A 22,030-nucleotide genomic window follows, 5' to 3' on the forward strand; every position below is an offset into this window, starting at 1 on the left:
ATTCATACTTTCACGAGAACGTAATGGATGCTAAAATCTTAATGAAGAAAATATTGTATTTGGAAATACATTACAATATGTCATGAACAGAAAATTTCCTTCTCAAATACATTTTGGTACGTCATGCAAATGAATCTAATCAAAAGGAAACGAAAAGAAATTAGCCTAAGATGATCATAAAGTCATTAAGAACTGTAGAATCAAACTAAAGATTAATGAATGTATTGTGTTGCTCCATCATTAGTTCACGTTATTGAAATTGTTAAAATGCGACATTTGAATGAATGAATGGCGAAGATTACGAACAGTGATTAGTCTCACAACTCCTACAAGCAATACAAAATAGATAGTCGGGCAAACGCGGACCCCTGGACACACCAGAGGTGGGATCAGGTGCTTAGGAGGAGTAATCAACCCCTGTCGACCGGTCACACACGCCATGAGCCCTATATCCTGATCAGGTAGACAGAGTCATCCGTAGTCAAAATCAGTGTGCCAAGAACGGCCAAACAATCGGTATGAAATACGTCAGACAGCATTTGACCCAATGATAGGTTATATTGAGGAACTAGATCGTTATAATGACCATAGAATTTGCGAAATGCTGACTTCAGTCGAGACTGTTAAAACCCCTGTAACATCAACTTGTTTGTCAGTAGCTTGAATATGAGTTACCGTACTTATACTAGATTCCTAAACTACATTAAAAAATCTATACAAAGATACATTGCTGGATACAGTAAGTGCTCTACCAAGCCTCTTCTTTTGCTTTTCACGAAAATATTAATAGCTATGAAGGAGAAACATCAAACTGACTGTGCGACTAAATATGCCAGAAGTGGTGTTAATCAAATGTGAATTCTAAAAAATTCTAAAGAACTTTTAGTAAACTTGAAATCGCGAAACTTTTCCCAAATCAACGACATCAAAACCTACGATTTTTCAACACTATACACAATCATTCCTCACAATGAATTAAACACTCCACTTTCTGACATCGTGGATAGTTGCGTCGTCAACAAAAATGGAAAAGGGAAATAATCATATCCAGTGATCAGTAACCCAAAAATGACTTTGTTAAACATCATTCTGATTCCACGCACAAGTACTCTGAAGTTGAAATAAAAAAGAATATGCTGGAGTTCCTCACTGACAATATCTTCGTGGTCTTTGGTGATCAGATCTTCCACAATCTGTTGGAATTCACATGAGCACGATATGTGGTCCTTTATTAGCTGACCTATTTTTATATTCCTATGAAACAGAATTTATTCAAAATCTTCTACGTGAGAAGAAAAAATATCTTACTGTGGCCTTTAATTCCACGTTTAGATATATCGACGAGGTTTTATCTACCAACAATAATAACTTTCATTCAAATGTCAATTCAATATATCCCTGTGAATTTGAAATAAAAGACACCACAGAGTCGTCCACTTCTGCTTCATTCTTAGATATTTTATTGAAAGTAGATACTAACGGCAAATTAACAACCCAACTTTATGACAAACGGAATGATTTCAGCTTCTCCATCGTTAACTTCCAATATTTATGTAGCAATATTCAGTTATCAGCTGCTTATAATCTTTATATCTCCCAAATGATTCGATATGCAAGAGCTTGTTCTGTGTATGGTCAGTTTTTAAATCGATATAAGCTAATGACAAATAAGTTGATTGTGCAGGCGTTTTAACAGTCTCGTTTAAAATCAGCATTTCGCAAATTTTATGGTAGTTGTAACGATCTAATTTACCAAAACATCCTATCATTGGGTCAAATGCTATTTGACGTGTTTCATACGGATTGTTAGACAGTTCTTAGGACACTAATTTTGACTACGGATAACTCCGTTTACCTGATCAAGACATAGGGTTCACGACAGGGGATGCTTACTCCCCCTGGGCACCGGATCCCACCTCTGGTATATCCAGGGGATCCGTGTTTGCCCAACCCTGTTTTGTATTTCTTATTGGCGTCATGAGATTGATCACTGTTCATTATCTTCATCTTTCATATTCAGCACAATATATAGCACACACTTGCATTGCATTTACTACATTCATAACATTTTATACGAGTGAAGACTACATCATGATTCTTAACAATTTTATTTGTCTTTATCAATGAAATTTAAATAGCACGGGTCAAAAGTCGTCAATTTAGGAAAAGAACATTTCAAATGTATCAGCTATAATGAAACGAAATCCCAGAATATAAAACATCACATCGTTTACTTCATAAACTGATGTAGATACTAGGGCTGTTCGATATGTAATATGTATTGTACGATATTTCAAAAGCATTCGACTCAAATAGTGAAATGAATATTACGTACCTTCAAGTATTCTCCGCGGTTTGAAATACATAATTTCAATCTCTGAGTCCATTTCTGAAATACGTCAAGGTACACTGATTTAGGTAGACCTCTGAGGCACTGACTGATTGCTGAGCCAAGGGCTTGTCGGGATTTGTAACGACGACCAGATAAGAACTTTTTAAGTTTTGGAAAAGGGAAAAAGTCGCATGTGGCTAAATCTGGAGAGTATGGTGGGTGTGGCAAAACGGTAACCTTCTCCGACTTCAAAAATTGCTTCAGAAGCGCAGATGTATATATGTATGTGATGGAGCATTATCATGCCTAAATCCTGACACAGGGCGTCATCTATGATAATATTTCTTGAGATTTTTTATCATAACATCTCGGTAATACCGACCTGTAACACTTTTGCCCTTCGGCACCGGAATTTGTACGGCTATATCATCACATGAGAAGAATATGCAATAAAGGCCATTCTCTGTGCTTATAGTTCTTTTGGCAACTACAGGCCTTCTACCGTGCTTAGGTCCCGTGGGGATCCGGGTTAAAATAGACCCTCAGTACCCCCTTGCTTGTCGTAAGAGACGAGTAAATGGGGCTGTCCTTCAGATGAGACCTAAAAAACCGAGGTCCCGTGTCACAGCAGGTGTGACACGATAAAAATCCCTCATACACTTTCTCTTAATGAAAATATGAAATAAAATTAATCATTAACCACACACATTTTTAGAAAATTAGATTTTTCTTATTTTTACAAAGGGCAGACAACTCTTCCAAAAAGTCTTAAGTCCAAAAAGGTCGGCTTCTAATCATTTACCAATCATGTGAATTTCATCTGCTTCACTTTCAGAATTATTTAACAATAAACATTTATGTTGATCTAAATCCTTCAAAATTGTTCATTATCCTTTCATTATACATGGAATACCTTAAGAAAACTGTGAGGAGATGGTTATAAAACAGGCCTGTTCTTATTTCCCGTAAATACATACGTAAAACACATTTGTCGTGTCAAAGCAACATATTGTCAAATTCATCGTCAGAGACGAGAAAATCAAAAAATGAAGACGACAATGGTGTCATGTGATGACGTCACAGGACACCCCAAGGACAGTGTTAACAAGACACCTGTCCCCGCCCCCTAACGACGCGTGTTTTACGTATGTATTTACGGGAAATAAGAACAGGCCTGTTTTATAACCATCTCCTCACAGTTTTCTTAAGGTATTCCATGTAACTTGTGTGAGATATTAAAACAGATAAATTTTAATTACATACGGCTCGAACACCGGTTTCGAGGAAATTTCACTAAATAGTATATTCTATGTTCAAAAAGTGCAGAATTCCCAAAAAATAAATATAATCAGAATTGTCTGTCAATTTACGCATCTACATAGCATGTCCATATTAAATAAAAAGTTACATTGAATTATGTTCAATTCTTTCAGAGAAGTGTCAGCTAGAATATTGTGGCCAAAATTCTGTGTTCAAAAGGGGCATAACTTAGCAAATAATTGAATAGGAATTTCCTGCAAATATGCACACCTACACAGTAAGTTCGTATTAACTACTAAATGTCCTGAAATTTTGTTGAGCGGTTTCACAAGAGTTCCTCTGACAAGAACAGGACTGATAGAGGCCACAAGTTCAAGTTAGAGCATAACTCTAAGGAAAACATAGATTAGGAATTTAATGGAAATATGCACATCTACACAGCAAGTATTTATAAACTACAAAACATTATGAATGTTTGTTCAGCGGTTTTAGGGCAGTTACACTGACAAGAATAGGACTGACAGAGGCCAAACAACTAAGTTTAAAAGGGTCATAACTCCAAGGGAATATTGAATCAAAATTCACTGTAGAAATTCACTGTACAATGAAATGTCGTTCAGCGGTTTCAGTGGAATTGTGATCACAAAATGTGAACAGATGGAAGCCAAACCTCGAAGTTCAAAGGGGACATAATTCCAAGGGAAAAAAGTGACAAAAACGGATTTCTTGCGAAATTAACATTTACACAATCACTCCGTAATAACTGCCAAAGTCATGAAATTCTGCTGAGCAGTTTAAGAGAGGTTGTGCTGACAACAACAGGACTGAAGGACTGACAGACTGACGGACCGACGGGCCAAAATCTTACATCCTTCGCAACTCGTTGCGTGGGGTATAATAATATGTGACAACGATATTTCTTTTTCTTTTTTTTTAGTTATGAAAAGCTGACGATAACAAAAAATATTTATGTATGTATTACGTATTTTCGCTCAATAGAACCACTCTTTTTTTTTTTTTTTGATTGCCGGAACGACTGATCCGGTCGTGATACTTTAGTTGTAGAGCATTCGCTTCATAACTAGGGGCGACTTCGGTTCTTACCCGTGTAGGAACTCGGGCTACCCGAGTTGCAACCGAACGGAGAACGTTTCAACTCTTATATGACGTATTGTGCCATCTGAACTCTACTGCCTTCTATGAGGATAAGTGTGGTAGCAATGTGCCGGTCTTCGAGTGATACTGCGCATGTGTCAGTTTTCAAGCGATGGATGTGATTGGCTGGAGTATTATACATAGGGGTAAGCAAGAACATTGGAATATTTACCTCACTAACTCGGGTATGAACGAAGTCGCCCTAGGGGATCGTAAGTTCGGGCCCCGCTTCAAACCTACGATGTAAAGATAGGTAGTGATTGCTCCTTAACCCTTTCGGCATTTAGAAGTGATAATTACTGATCTTTCGGAAATATTTGAAACGGAGGTCCCGTTTCACAGCAGGCGTTGGTACGTCAAGGAATCATAATTCCTACGGCTGTAAGCATTAGAGCATATGTCTAAATTTGTGGCACTTCAACTACAAGTGGCATCTTAATATAAATGAAAAATTCTCAACGTGACAAACAACCAACCCAAAAATACATTCACCCCAAACAGAAAATAACAAAAATTATTGAAATCGCACTTCATAGGGCTCATGACGGTTGGCAGGGATTGTTTACTCCTCCTATGTACCTGATTTAACCTCTGGTATATCCAGGGGTCCGTGTTTGCCCAACTCTCTATTTTGTATTGTTTGTGGGAGTTATTGATCACTGTTTGTTATTTTCACCTTTATTCTATTTTCTAGTTTGTTGTGATCTTTTCTTCTTTTGATATTGCTACTATGTAGTTTTCGTATAATAATAAGATTAAGTATATTTCTCAATTTATGTCTGGGAAAGGTGTTATCAACAACAACAACCGCTACGATCATATGCGACAATTTGCAGTTGCACAAAGCAACATATCTCCTTTTTGGAGCAAATGTCAACAGCATGGTTCAACAAATGATTGTTATATAGTAGGTAGCCCACACGTGGCGTTAGCAGCACATGATAGCTTCATTTGAGTTTGACGGCCCAAAAGTATTTTCATGAATCCGTGATATCAATAATACTGCATCATGGAGCAGTATTACAACATGACATCGCCAGATTAAAGGTAAAGATAACAAACAGTGACCAATGAAAAGTGGAGATAACGAATAGTGATCAATCTCATAACTCCTACAAGCAATACAAAATAGATTGTTGGGCAAACATGGACCTAAGGACACAAAAGAGGTGGGATCAGGAGGAGTAAGCATCCCCTGTCGACCGGGCACACCTGCCGTGAGCCCTAGGTCTTGATCAGGTAAACGGAGTTACCCATCATCAAAATCAGTGTGTCAAGAACAGCCTTACAATCGGGATGAAACGCGTCAGACAACATTTGACCCAAAGATAGGTTGTATTGGCAAACTAGAGCGTTATAAGGGACATCGAATTTGCAAAATGCTGACTTTAGATGAGACTATTGAAACCCCTGGACCATCAACTTGTTTGTCAGCAGCCTGCTTCGATTCAAAAACTGACCATACACAGAACAAGCTCTTGCGTATCGAATCAGTCGAGAGATATAAACATGATATGCATCTGATAATGGGATATTGCTACATGAATATAGGAAGTTGACGATGGAGAAGCTGAAACCATCCCGTTTGTCAGAAAGTTGAGTTATTAGTTTACCATTAATATCTACCTTCAATGAAATATCTAAGTACAAAGTAGATGTGGACGACTCTGTGGTGTCTTTTATTTCGAGTTCCTTGGGATACATCGAATCGACATATGAATTCAAATTATTATTGTTACTCGATAAAACGTCGTTGATATATTCAAATGTCGAATTAAAGGCCACGGCAAAAGCTTTTTTCTTCTCACATTGACGTTGATGAATAAATTCTGCTCATAGGATTTTAAAAACAGATCAGCTAACAAAGGAGACCCCTCTGGTATGTCCAGGGGTCCGCATTTGTCCAACTATCTATTTTGTATTGCTTGTGGAATTTGTGAGATTGATCACTGTTCGTTATCTTCACCTTACATTATCATCATTGTGTTGGAGACTATTGATTTGTTTATTAAAAGAAATTGAGAAAGAAGCCATTATTTACTTACCTTCATTTTCTGTGATTTTTATTAGTGGTAGTTTGTTCTTTTCCAAATCTTCAGAATCTAACTCTAAGTCCTTGATCTTTGTCAGCTCTTCCTCATAATTTACTGAAAAACCTTTGGAGTGAATCCATGCCTGTGCTCTCTTTATAGGAGTTTCTATATCTTTCCATCGAAATGCAAACTCAGTACCAGTCACATTAAGTGAAGTAGCATGTGCATAGACCTCGTTTCTGAACACTCTAAAGCGCTCAATGTCGTCACCAATATGTATCGCCGTTTGGGAGGGTGTCTTTCCCCATCCTAGTGTTGGTTCTACATATGGACACAAATTACGTAATAGTTTATATAATAATGTGACGTCGAACCTGTTGTAGTCTGGAACATCAGGCGCGGGTACATAGCAAAGAGGTTGTTCTTCTGGTGTCAGTTTTTGACTTCCATTTGTCAATTCAGGAGCAGATGATATGGCATTGTACAGGTCTTCTGGTTTTATCTGACTTCTCAGGATGTCTTTCAACACAAACTTTATCAAATCCATACAGACTTTCTCTAGGCGGGTAAAATTTTGCTGACCAGGTGTCAAAGGTTTAGATGACATCGTCACTCTCAATCTATACTTCTATAGTGGATCATGGTAGGCTATATATTGTCTGTGGCATTTCTAAATGAAAAGATATAGATAATCTGATAGCAGGGAAACATTATATCCATTATCAATGCATTTATTATGTGACATTTAGATTATCACAAAATCATTCATGTGTAGCTTCCATTACAAAATGTATCACGATTGCTCTCACTATAATATTGTTCTTTCTCCCCGCTCACCAACTTTGAACATGTGATTATGTAAAAGCGAAAGGGGATATAGGTTTTTTATCCAACCGTCCGTCTTTCCCACTGCCTGTCAGTCTATCCCATTGGTTTTCTTGACTTTTTTCCGTTACGCTTGCGAGGATTCATTTGAAACTTGCAGTGTAGTTTCAGCGTGACAAACTACAGATCAAGTTCTAATTTCGTAGCATTTGATGGACAAGTGTGAAAGAAATTTGTTTTAATAGAATTTACCCCCTCTACGATGTTTTGTTTTAAATTTTGATAATTAATAACGTAGTAATGGTAAAAGACGGAAAGATTTTGATCAATGAAAAAAAAAATGCATTCATAAACATGGAGGGTCACAAGTACACTCAAAATCTTATTATTATTTATTTACGATTTTCTGCCAAAACGATAACATTCGATTAATTTGCTGATTGATCAATGTATGCGGCAATATACCTTTCACACTTATTAACTGACTTTATCTGATGAACAAATAATTAGATATATATTCATTTAATGATTAACCATTTTGTTTCAATTTCTTTTTATAATATATTTCTTCGATATATCTCTTTTCTAACTGACATGTTTTTGTTTTGTTTGGGTTTTTTTTTTTTTTTTTTTTGAAGATTTTGTCCGTAGATTTAAAAAATATTAACAAATACCGTTTTCAATATTCATAAATATTCTTTCTAAAAAAAAAATAGGACGTTTATATCTGACTCTTTTAGGCTTGTTTTATTAGATATTCATATCATGCACAAAATCACAGCGTAATTTGGACTCGAGAATCTCTTATTTGCAAACAAAACACTTTTTTATCATTCCGGGGAAAATCACAAAAAATCATATAAAATACTTGAGAGCTTGTATCACTCTTTCGATGGTGAAATCATACTTCCTAAGAGGTGTTTTTAAGAGCCATTAAATAAAAATTTAGTGTAATGAGCTACCTTAATGATTTATAAATATGAATTATTTTTGAGTTTTTATCGATCAATCGCAAATTTGATGCCGAAATCATACTTCCCTTAAACATTAAAGTACTAAAGGTACTGAGAATCGCTAGGTTAGGCTTGTAATGATATTGTATGGATATACAAGTTGTGATAGTACTATTATATCAAAACAAAATGTTCAATAAGTTGGTGTTCTTTCACATTATATTGCACATTGCAGCTATATTGATAATTGTATACAGTCTGCTGGATCCAGTAAGTGCTCTACCAAGCCCCTATCTTTACTCCTCACGAAAATATTAACAGCGGCGAAGGAGAAACTTCAAACTTACTGTGCGACTACATATGCCAGAAGTGGTGTTAATCAAATGTGGATTCTAAAAAATTCTAAAGAACTTTTGGTTAACTTGAAATCGCAAGACTTTTCCCAAATCAATAACTTCAAAACGTATGACTTTTCAACTCTTTACACGACATTTCCTCACAATAAATTAAAGGCTAGATTTTTTGACATCATAGACAGTTGCTTCTTCAACAAAAATGGAAAACGGAATTATTCATATCTAGTGACCAGTCATCCAAAAAATTACTTTGTTAAACACCACTCTGATTTCACGCACAAGTACTCCAAAGTTGAAATAAGAAATATGCTAGACTTCGTCACTGACAATATCTTCGTGGTGTTTGATGATCAGGTCTTCAAACAATCTGTTGGAATTCCCAAGGCCACGAATTGTGTTACTTTGTTAGCTGATCTGTTTTTATATTCATATGAAGCACAATTTATTAAAAAACTTCTACGTGAGAAGAAAAAATATCTTGTGGCCTTCAATTCCACATTTAGATTATTATACCGACAACGTTTTGTCTATTAACAATAATAACTTTCATTAATGTGTCAATTCGATATATCCCTGTTAGCTCGAAGTAAAAGACACCACATAGTTCTCCACTTCTGCTTCATACTTAGATATTTTATTTAAAGTAGATATTAACGGCAAACAGACAACTCAACTTTATGACAAACGGGATGATTTCAGCTTCTCCATCGTCAACTTCCAATTTCTATGTAGCAATATTCCATTATCACCTGCATAAGATGTTTATATATCTCAATTGATGCGATACAAAACAGCTTGTTCTGCGTATGGTCAGTTTTGTAATCGAGGCAAGCTACTGCCAATCAAGTTGATGATGCAGAGGTTTCAACAGCCTCATTTAACGTCAGTATTTTGCAAATTATGCGGTCGTTTTAACGACATAGTTTGCCAATACAACCTATCATTGAGTCAAATACTGTCTGACGTGTTTCATACCGATTGTTAGACCGTTCTTGGCACACTGATTTTGACTACGGATAACTCCGTTTACCTGATCAAGATATCGGGATCACGGCGGGTGTGACCGTTCGACAGGGGATGCTTACTCCTCCTAGACACCTGATCTCACCTCTGGTGTGTGTGCAGGGGTCCGTGTTTGCCCAACTCTCTATTTTGCATTGCTTATAGGAGTTACGAGATTGATCACTGTTCGTTATCTTCACCTTTCAGAAACGATATGGTGTCGATAAACGGCATTCCAAACAACTTTTCTGTGTTGATATGCTAAAAACACCGTCTGTTCGACAAAAGCGAAGGGCTGCGGCGTTTATAAAAGGCTTCTATATTAGATTTGTTAGGCTATATGCAAATGAAATTGAAAAAGTCAAAATATGCAGATTAACCTACAAGTCTATCGAAGTTATTATACTTTATTTCATTTGTTGCATTTTTGTTTCCTTTAAGGTAACTCCATACTCGCAGTTTTATCTGATACAAGTTTGAAAAATGTATTTATTTCCATTCATTAGAGTTAAAACTAACAAATTATCAAATAAAATACATATGTCATCACACTTTTTAAGATACGAGACGTACATAAACAGAATCATATATCACCGTCAGAAAATTACAATTTTCCTTAAACAGCGTTATCAAAATTTCATACAAACTGGTTATGACGATATAGTAGCATTCATAACAATTTCATGAAACTGTATCTTCACAAAAATATACAAAATGTCTGTAAAAAATAAAGGAAATCTATCGCATAATAGTCTTGATAAAGAAATCAATAGAAACAGAGTTATTGCCCTTGGATTCAATATTTTGAAACGTATCATAAATTATTCATCTATAACTTACACTTTTGAAATAGTTTATTTTTAACAAGATTTTATACAATAACTATCGGAAAAGACTTCAACAAAATTTATGTTCCTATCACGCATAAATCTAAATAAATCATTGATTTTGCAAAATCTGATGACATCACAGGAGGGTGGAATTTACTTTAATGACTCGGCACATTTACCAATGTTTCCCGTTACTTGCTAACTTAGATATTTCTAAAGTGTCAGCAAAAATTTGAATGTCAGCTGTCGAGTTATAAGAGAGATACAGAGCTCACAATTCTTTGTTATGTAAACAGGGCTGTGCCATGATTTTGTTTACACGGGTCAAATATACTTGTAAAAGTTTACTTTAAACCCGATTTTCAATTAAAATATAATTTTGAACATAATTAAAGTTTCTAGTTTTTGTCACAGCACGAGCCTTGTTTACATATTAAAGAATTGTAAGTGCTGTATCTCATTGTTGCTGACCATTAGAAATACCTTATTTAAACAGCTGGTGCATCACAATTGGTACCAATTGGTATCAAAAATGGGAAAATAGAATTTGAAAATCTCATTTCAATTCGTGTCCATGTCCCTTTAACTCTATCGAATGACATAACTGGGTTTTTGTACTTTTAACTTTAAAAAAGACGAAGGTGTTTGGAAAATCTTCCTTGTAATTTTCAGGCATTTTTGTTCGATTATTGCATCACAGTGTGGCCATATGTTTGCAATACATAGTCTGAAAAACATGAAATCCATCCAGTGGGTGAATATTGCAGAGCGATTTTGCACGGATTCATCAAAGAAATAGGAAATAAGTCAAAGTTTTGTCTCACTTTTATCAAAACAAACAAGATTTGATCCTTTGTAGACAACGCTTTTGCGCCTTTAAAGGAGTATGGACAGGATTTGAACTGAACATTTCCAAATCTTATTTTTCCATTTTTATTGTTTACAATTCTTAACTAAAGTATTTCTAATGGTCAACAAAAAATTGAATATCATTTGTTGCCTTACAAATGGTATAGAGCACTCACGATTCTTTGTTATGTAAATAAGGCTCGTACAATGTTTTGTTTACGTATAGATTTATTGATTGATTGATGTTTTCCGCCACACTCAACAGTTTTTCAGTTATATCGTGGCGCCCAGTTTTTTATAGGTGGAGGAGAGAACCCAGATACAATGTACCTGGGAAGAGATCAAAGATCTTCCGAAAGTAAACTGGGAAACTTTCTCACTTGCCGGCGCGAGCGGGATTCAAACCCGCGCCGACAGAGGTGAGAGGCCGTGTGATTTTGAGCGCGGTGCTCAAACCACTCGATCACGGGGGCCCGTTTACGTATAGACTGCGTAATAGAAAATAGCATGCTTAAAACAAAATGAGGTGTACCAAAGACTAGAAACTGTTTGATTGTGTTTAGAATTAACTTCTAAGTTGAAAAATCTGCTTGAAACGAAACTTTTACAAGTATATTTAACCTATGTAAACAAACACAAGACAAAAGCATTGTTTACACTAAATTAAAAGCTTTGTATCGTCCAAGTACCTCGACAACTGACATTCAAATGTTTGATGATTATAATAGATACCTTAGTTACGCATTCTAAACTTTAAAACTGGAAAAATAAAATTTGAAGATTTTCAGCACAAGTGGGGTTCATGTCCCTTCATTAGTAATTCGATCTTTTACTGGTATCGCAAGCACCTACACCATCAGAAGAACACTTTACCAATATTGATGAAACTGTATTTGAGGAGCTTGATTGTGAAATAAGTGAAAAAGAAATACTTGATGCAATTAAAAGATTAAAACAAGAGAAATCCCATGGAACTGATTTGCTGTTGAATGAATATTTTATTGAATTTCAGAGTTGTATTTTGTCTATTACATGAATTCACAGTTTGTTTAATAGAATTTTTAGAACAGGTATTTTTCCTCATGCATGGTCAGAATCCATAATTGTTCGAGTACATAAAAAGGGTGATACGTCAAATCCCAACAATTATAAAGGTATTAGTTTAGTGAGTTGTTTTTGTAAGTTATTTACTTCGATTTTAAACCAAAGACTTGTACAATGGTCTTACAACGATGATATAATAACTGATGCTCCGTTTGGGTTTCAGCCTCAAATAGGTACAACAGAAGCTATTTTTTGTCTCTCCTCAATAAAATATCAAAGATTTTACAATGGTCTTACAACGATGATATAATAACTCATGCTCAGTTTGGGTTTCAGCCTCAAATAGGTACAACAGAAGCTATTTTTTGTCTGTCCTCAACTGTTAATATGACGCTTTCTAAAAAAAAAAAAAGAGATTATATTGTTCTTTCATAGATTTTAATAAAGCATTTGACACTGTTGATCGAATTAAATTGTGGAAAAGGTTCCGTACGATTGGTATTAGAGGTAAATTACTACGCATTATCCGGGTTATGTATCAAAGCATGGAATCTAGTGTTAAATCTGCAGGTATGATGTCAGAAGTTTTTTAAAGTAACGTAGGACTATTACAAGGAGAAGTATTATCTCCCATCCTTTTTTCGTTATATGTGAATGATTTTGAAGCAGAATTTTTAAAAACACGATATTGTGCCATTACATTTACGGGAGTTAAACGTGTATGTTTTGATGTATGCAGATGATATGGTCATTTTTGCTGAAAGCTTACATGAGCTTCAAAATATGTTAGATGAGTTATATGAATATACAGCTGACTGTGATCTTACTGTTAATGTTGATAAAAACAAAAATTGTTATTTTTAGGAATGGGGTAAAATCAAACATACAGAAAAATGGAATCTGAATGGTCAGCCAATTGAAGTTGTTGATAAATTTGTATACCTTGGTGTTTTATTTAACTTTAACGGTAACTACAAGTTTACGCAAAAACAATTAACCTGTTAAGGTAGAAAAGCTATGTTCTCATTAAAATCAAAAGTTAAAAATATGTGCTTTAACACAGAAACACTATTGGCACTTTTTGGCATATATGTAACAAGTATCCTGAATTATGGTTGTGAAGTATGGGGTAGCCAGAGATGTAGAAAAGATACAGTTAGAGTTTATTAAAGTCTGTTTTAGGTGTGCGAAAAAACAAATTCTGCCTCGGTGTATTTTGAAACTGGGAGGTTGCCTATAAAAACCATTTGATTCTTCAGAATGTTCAAATTTGGTTTAAAGTATTGCGTAGTGAAAATTGTATAATTAGAAATTATTACGATGAATTTTAATACAATTGTGATAGAATGCAAAATTGTAGCAAAAATTGGGCCTGTTGCATTAAACAAAATATGTACGATATAGGGTTAGGATGTATTTGGTGTGATCAGGAGAATGCAACTTCTAAATTTTTCTTTTCTATCATAAAACAGAGGTTGACTGATATGTGTGTTCAAAGTTTAGTTGAACAAATTAATTGGTCTTCAAAGTGTATTATTTACAAACATGTTATTGATCACTTTTCCTTACAGTATTACCTTTGTAAACCTATACCTAATATGTATAAAAGACACATTTGTCGAATTAGACTATCCTCTCATAATCTTGAAGTTGAAACAGGCCGCCATAATAATATACTTAGAGAAAATAGTATAGAGTATGTAAAGTTTGTAAAAATGACACAGAGGACGAATACCACTTTATATTAATTTGCCCTCATTACGAGGAATTTCGACATAGATATATCAAAAAGTATTATTGGCAAAAACCATCTGTTTAATTATTAAGTTTTCATAATGTACACGAACTATGTAATTTAGGGAAATATTTATGTCTTGCCCTATATATTTCTGTTTTATTTATGTCTTGTCTTATAAGTTGCGAGAAAAACATTCTCCGCTGCTTGCTTGAATTTGTACACCACCATGCAATGTCATTTTTATTTATTTATGAAATTGATGTGATAAGGCATATGTCTTAAGCAATAAAAAAAGAAAAGACTGTTGGTACTAAAAACTAGTATAGTGAAGAATTAAGAATTCGTTTTTCCAACCCCTGTTATGAACCTGGGAAAAGTACTGCTGTGTGATAAATACAACTATAACACACGTGTCCTTACCCTTCTGATGCAAACAAAACAACGGGTATTGGATTTCTGAAAGGTATGTATACCGATAATGACTCATTCTCTCATTTATCAAAACGAAAGTAAAAAAGATAAATTCGACCTTTTCCAAACAATACTATATGATTGAAAATGTAAAGCAATGAATTAGGAAAGAAAATACCAAACTTAACTCTATTGTGTTAACAATATACATATTAATAGAATAAAGGTATGCCTACCTTATCGGTGATGACTAGTTGGTATCCCTGAAAAGCAGGTGACTTACGAGTTACTTGCCCCTGATCATAGATGGAAAGATAAGTCGTACGTCGAATAATATTTCGTAAAGAAATGTGTTTACGATGAAGGCAAAGAAAATTGTTGAGATTTTTTACTAATTAAGATAACTAATTAAACCCTAATTAGCTAAACTATTAAAAATGTAAGAAATAAATAAAGCAATGAACGTAATATGGAGAGAAATACGATTTGATAGAAAGTGTACAGAGTATTATTTAATTAACATAATTAATCAAACCTTAATTCTCTCAGATGTTAAAAACAGTAAGAAATTTGATATAACAAACTGTAAGGGGCGAGATCAAAAGATTGATTTCGGATAAAAATCTAAATTCAAATAGTTAGGGGGAAGAGGGGTGTGTGTGTGTGTGTGTGTGTGTGTGTGTGTGTGTGTGTGTGTGTGTGTGTGTGTGTGTGTGTGTGTGTGTGTGTGTGTGTGTGTGTGTGTGTGTGTGTTAAAACTTCTGTAAGTTTCAGTCGAAAAAGGAGAAAGACAAGTGACTGTTAAAAACTACATGACGATATTACATTTTAATGAACATTTGATAGTTTTAATCTACACTTTCATTTGTGAATAAACAGAAGATAGGGTATACAGAGTTATTTATACTCGTTTGTTCTTACTTGTTAATCGATTATAGTTTAAACACTCATCATATCTAGTTTAGGGGGTCGTTGCGGGAGGCGGGGGGGGGCGTAAAAACTATGTGAATTTAGTTTTATTGTCAGACATTCAACTTTTGATTTCGCCCCTAGGAAGTAGATAAAAAAACAAATGCAACATGGGGAAAAAAATATTTAATAAGAAGTCTTATTAAAAGCAATACTGATGATACCTAGCGGTGGTCGAAGTAATGTAACTTTAGAAATTATTTTTGAAAGTACAGAAGGGTATTTATGATCAAAAGTTAATCATAGAAATGATTTATATTACCCCCCCTCCCCCTCATTCAGTACACAAAATCAACACAAAACTTTCATTCCACATCATAACTCATCAAAAAAGAGCATTCCTCAAAACCTGCTTTTCACGGATATCGAGTTAATCATTAAGGCCAAACTAACTCCAGATCCAGGGCGATCTAAACACCTACTTTTGAGGGATACCATATAAGCTTTGCCACCCAGCGAGGCCTATGCTAGATCTGTATTTCAGGGATACCAAGTTAATTAATAGGGCTCAACTAGCCCAGGTTCCCGGGCGATCTAAACACCTACTTTTGAGGGATACCAGATAAGCTTTGTCACCCAGCGAGCCCTATGCTAGACCTGCCTTTCAGGGATACTGAGTTAATTATCAAGGCTCAACTAGCCCGGGTTCCAGGGCGCTTAAGTCACCTACTTTTGAGGGATACCAAATACGTTTTACCACCCAGTGAGCCCTATACTAAACCTGTCTTTCAGGGAAACCGAGTTAATTATCAAGGCTCAACTAGCCCGGGTTCCCGGGCGCTTAAATCACCTACGTTTGAGGGATACCAGATAACTTTTACCACCCAGTGAGCCCTATACTAGACCTGCCTTTCAGGGATACCGAGTTAATTATCAAGGCGCAACTAGTCCGAGTTCCCGGGCGCTAAAGTCACCTACTTTTGAGGGATACCAGGTAAGCTTTACCACCCAGCGAGCCCTATGCTAGACCTGCCTTTCAGGGATACCGAATTAATTATACCAGATAAGCTTTACCACCCAGCGAGCCCTATACTAGACCCGCATTTCAGGGATACGAAGTAAATTTATAGGACTCAACTAGCCTGGGTTCCTAATCGATCTAAACACATACTTTTGAGGGATACCAGATACACTTTACCACCCAGCGAGACCTATGCTAGAACTGCCTTTCTGGGATACCAAGTTAATTAATAGGGCTCAACTAGCCCAGGTTCCCGGGCGATCTAAACACCTATTTTGGGGGGATACCAGATAAGCTTTGCCACCCAGCGAGCCCTATGGTAGATCTGCCTTTAAGGGATACTGAGTTAATTATCAAGGCTCAACTAGCCCGGTTTCCCGGTCGCTAAAGTCACCTACTTTTGAGGGATACCAGATAAGCTTTGCCACCCAGCGAGCCCTATGCTAGGTCTGCCTTTCAGGGATTCCGAGTTAATTATCAAGGTTCAAGTAGCCCGGGTTCCCGGACGATCTATACACCTACTTTTGGGGGATACCAGGTAAGCTTTGCCACCCAGCGAGCCCTATGCTAGATCTGCCTTTCAGGGATGCCGAATTAATTATCAACGCATAACCATTCCGATATCCAGGGTACTGTGCTAACCCGTCTTTGAGGGATAACAACTAGGGTTTTCTATACAAGGAGCAAACGTAGTTCATGATGACTACTACGAAAGCCGGATAGGCTCATTTTTGAAACGTGAAAAGGAGTTAGTTATCTCGTTATAAGGATTTAAGTATCTCGTTATGACGAATTAATTATTTCATTATAACGAGTAGATGATCTCGTTATAACGGGTTATTATCTCGTTATAACGAATTAGTTATCTCTTTATGCTCGTACATGTAACTAGTTCATTATCTCGTTATAACGAGTTAATTATCTCATTATAACGAGTTGATTATTTCATTATAACGAGTTAGTATCTTATGACGAGTTATTTATCTAGTTATAATGAGTTATTTATCTCGTTATAACGAATTAATTATGCCGTTATAATGAGTTTGTATCTCGTTATTACGAGTTAGTGTCTCGTTATAACGAGTTAGCTCTAACGTTATAACGAATTAATTATCTTGTTATAACGAGTAAATTATTTCGTTTAACGAGTTAGTTATCTTGTTAAAACGAATTAATTATCTCGTTATAACGAGTTAGTATCTCGTTATTTCGAGTTAACTATCTCGTTATAACGAATTAATTATCACGTTATAACGACTTATACTGTCGTTATATCGAATTATCCACCTCGTTTTAACGAGATATCTGAATTATTTAAATGATATATTTTAAGGAAGGGTTGTAAGACCTTCTCTTATTCCCGAAATCTAAGCAAGCAGTAGCAATGATACAATAGTAAGCATTCACGTCATTACTCGGTAGGCGGCGCGACGGTTCTAGAGGTGGTTAGAAGTGCGCTTAGATTCAAGCGTCTGTATATGGAAGCGTAAGTTCACAAGTCATGGATGAAACTTCTTCGCGTTATTCATGTTGGAAAGTCCCTCAGATAAAAGCAGAGCTGATGAAAAGAGGTGCAGTGACAACTGGTCGAAAATAGGATCTTATAGACAGGTAAATAGTTCCTCTAATAAACCAGTCGTTTCCGATACGAAGTTAACAACCTTGAACTTTATCACCAGCTGATCACATAGCCATAGGTTTACCGAGTTGTGCATACGTCCCGCAAGGACGAAGTTGGATGTTCTTTGTTATTGTTAATAAGTATAGTTGCCTGCTTCTAATGTAATCCCCTGAGCCAATTTTCCCTCAGTAGTTAATGAATGTTTAGAAATAACAGAAGTAGAGCTCTTTCATGATTTTTTAAAAACGTTTAGATCTATGATGAAATACTGCAGAGGTATTACGAACAAAATTTATTCACGATGCTATATTTTTGATTCGAAAGTTTTCGCTAAAAATAAACCTTGTGCTTTTGTTATTTCTGTACAACAGATTATTATGATGGAATTATTCTGTAATTATGAAATCATACTGTGAGTATTCCAAGATCAGTGCTTTTAATTTCATCAAAACTGAACGAAAAATGAGTTCAGGAGAATTGTTTTTAGATAAATGTATTGAGTATATAAATTATAGATCAAATTTTCTATGGGTACTTACTTATAAGGCCAAAATAAAAAAAATATGTTTGTTTCAGGTCGCCTGACTGGCCCTAAATATACCCACTGACCCTATTAATTTTTTTCAATTTTCCGATTTAAATTTATGGATGTACGAACTATTACTCAAAACCATTTTGTTGAGAGCTAACAGTGTCGACGACAACAATGGCGGCAAATCTTTTAGAAGCTGCTTTGTTGTCATGTAAGTAATTATAAAGAACTATCCGGTGGAAGAATAGGACTTCCACAAGAATACACATGTACAAAGTCACTCAAACCCGAGTGCAAGGGTAGTCTTTAGCCTAAGAAACATTGTATGGAGTATATACTATGCAATGCTTTTTGACAAATATATTGTGTATGTGGTTGAATATTGTGTTTTGGGTAGAAGTAGCTGACACATTGATTACAAACAAATGAGTCACAATGTTCTGACATGAATAAATACATGTAGGAAAGTGTGCACAACTATTGTGCATATTCTGTACCACCTTTAAAAATTGGTATGGTTTCTGCTCTGTTTATGATGTCTGACAACTTTGATATATGCTAAGACATTTATTGTAAATGTATATATATCAAAATTCAATCACATAATGTGTATTTGGTCAATGAATTAAACATTGTGCTCTGAACCCATTTTTATCAATTAAACACTGTAACTATCAAATTTTCATTGAAGGCACATATTTTTTTTTTTTAAATAATTTCAAAAAAATAAAAACCTACTTACCGACCCTTTTTTTAAAATCAGAGGCAACCTGAAACAAACATATTTTTTTTTTTTGCCTAACCAATTACTGAATGCCTAATTATAACATTTTGTGATACTATGCTCTATTGACATGTATTATTTTAAATTTATTAAGAAACTTGTTTGGTCTAAACAAGTTGTACACATGATTATCAGATACTATTGTATTGGTAGATTGGAGGCTTATGATAGAAATAAGAATTTCAAGGAGGATCCAATTTTACTACCAGAGCCCCTTGATGTTGGATGGCCAGTGGTTGGCTTTAAACAGATCCTTCAAGAGCACAAGTGCATTATCCCCAAAATTACAAGGGAACAGATCGAAGCATATTTTTTATATCGATTAGCAGGTATACAATTTATAAGTTATATAGGAATGCTATTAAAAACTGAAGAATTTATTAAATCTGAAAGATCTACATATAATACAATAGAGGCCCTTTTGTGTTTTGCACAAGCTTAGTATTGTAAATGTTTGTGATGAAAATGTTCCGAGAATCATAGGAAAATTCTGTCAAAAGGATCAAATTTAGAAAACAGCAAAATTGTCACATATTTTATTCATATTAAAAAATCCTTTTATATCCTTTGTATGAAAGCATGTAAAAAATATTGTATAATATTAATTATTTAGATTTTTTTTAATTAGATGACAGACAATGTACTGGAGATCTGAAAGCATTGGTAAAGGGCCAAGACATGTTCGACTCTAACAAAGTTTTGGCATGTTCTGTTTGCATTGAGGATGATATTTACCTCACAGGAATAGTGGGTGCCTCAATGAAACAAAAAGTAAGTCAGACAGTAGCATTCTCTGGTATGCACATGTATAAAAAATTTCATGGCCTAATTTTGCTTGTGGGGGGAAATGAATATCATAGATATGGAGGTAACATTATATACACAACTAACATCCTTCTGTATATAATAAACTTGCTTCACCATTTAGGCTAAATTAAAACCCAGCCCAATCTCATCAGCTTTTATTTTACAGCATTAGACAGACATAAACCTGCAGCAAATTTACAATAGACAATACTAGTATGACTTTTTAAAGAGACTGATTCACAATTTTCACTAGTAACATACATATATGTGGGTTTTGTAAAAGATGATTTTCATATCTACTTGATAGGTTACCTACAACTATAAAGTCAGGATCTCAAGAGAGAGTGGTGACCCTCTGAACACACATTGTGAATGTCCAGCAGGGAGAGGGCACCATGGCACCTGCAAACACCTGGCGGCTGTTTGCATCATGCTCGAGAGATTTGCAGAAAATGGGATATTGAGAATTGCAAAATCCTGCACAGAAAATCTTATGTCTTTCAATAGACCAAAGAGTACATATAGTGGTATGTAAATGCGAAGCACTTTTATGTTAAGTTTGTGAGTAAAATGTCCGGAGTTTACACATCGATAAATTCTTCACAAAAAATGTTTGATTCTTATAATTCCAATTCATTCACTTTATTAACAATTGCAAAAATTTGAATAGTTTCCCCGCACTATGTTATTTGTTTTCAGGCGTGTATGAATACATCGCGTTTTCGGATTTATTGATGTATCAACTCTTGTTCAGCTTTATTTTTGTCCAATCAAAACAATTGTAATAAATAACATTGGAATTATACCCTTTTAATATATAGTGAAAATCTTTAAATATGGGCCAATGTGACTCGGGTCAGGGATGTGGCCCATGAGCCTCTTGTTTAAGGAAACCATGGGTTTTTTACAGTCAGTTTGCTGTCCCTAGCATTTGTCTGTCAAATTGCAGTATAGACCTATTACATTAGTAAGCAACCTATTCTTTTATAAACATGTTTGCAGACATGGGCAAACATAGGTTCATCATGCCGCCCATCTCCATTCAGTATTGAATAAAATATTGTTTGATTTATAGACATGTTTGAATATACATGTAACAAGTTCTCCAGTAAAAGCAGAGGATCTTCCTTCCAAAAAGAGGCCATGTGAAGAGTTTTTTGAGGATCCTAGGCCACCCAAACACAGAAACAATCCATCTTACAACTCAATGGTGCAAAACATTATTACTAACTACTGCAGCCAGACATCCAAATATATCTCTATGAGGTATCTGTACCCAAGAGCAAATTTTCAGGTACTGTACTCAGTATATTTGAAGAACACATGTATGTAAAACAGGGAAAATAAAGTTCAGAATAGGATGTAACCCTTAATGTAGAGCACAGCATAATTGTCTTGAATGTAATGAGAGCTTATGTACAAATATGTATAAAATCTTTTTTATATAACCACACATCTTTGCATTAATCATCATATATAAGTATGAATTTTGCTGTCAATTTAAGTGGTTTTATAAAATTGACCATTTGTATTTGATTAAACACAACAAACATGATTGACAGCTCAAG

At 35.1% G+C, this 22,030-nt stretch overlaps 1 protein-coding gene across 5 annotated transcripts in view; it reads right to left on the reverse strand.

The window, feature by feature from the left end:
• LOC125659834 (uncharacterized) overlaps positions 1-15,109 on the reverse strand; it is a 106,314-nt gene extending 91,205 nt beyond the window's left edge. For 3 of the 5 annotated variants that reach the window (XM_056146662.1, XM_056146661.1, XM_056146659.1), the window contains exons 1-3: positions 15,025-15,109; positions 6,793-7,450; positions 2,336-2,389 (exon numbers count right to left, since the gene is read on the reverse strand). In XM_056146662.1, coding sequence (XP_056002637.1) covers positions 2,336-2,389; positions 6,793-7,387 — 649 coding nt within the window. In that variant the 5' untranslated portion in view covers positions 7,388-7,450; positions 15,025-15,109. The remainder of the gene's footprint in view (positions 1-2,335; positions 2,390-6,792; positions 7,451-15,024) is intronic. The other 2 variants (XM_056146663.1, XM_056146660.1) reach the window with 1 other exon arrangement.
• Positions 15,110-22,030: the final 6,921 nt, after the last annotated feature.

This window comes from Ostrea edulis, chromosome 8, assembly GCF_947568905.1.
Source record: "Ostrea edulis chromosome 8, xbOstEdul1.1, whole genome shotgun sequence".
In the NCBI taxonomy this organism is placed as follows: Eukaryota; Metazoa; Mollusca; class Bivalvia; order Ostreida; family Ostreidae; genus Ostrea; species Ostrea edulis.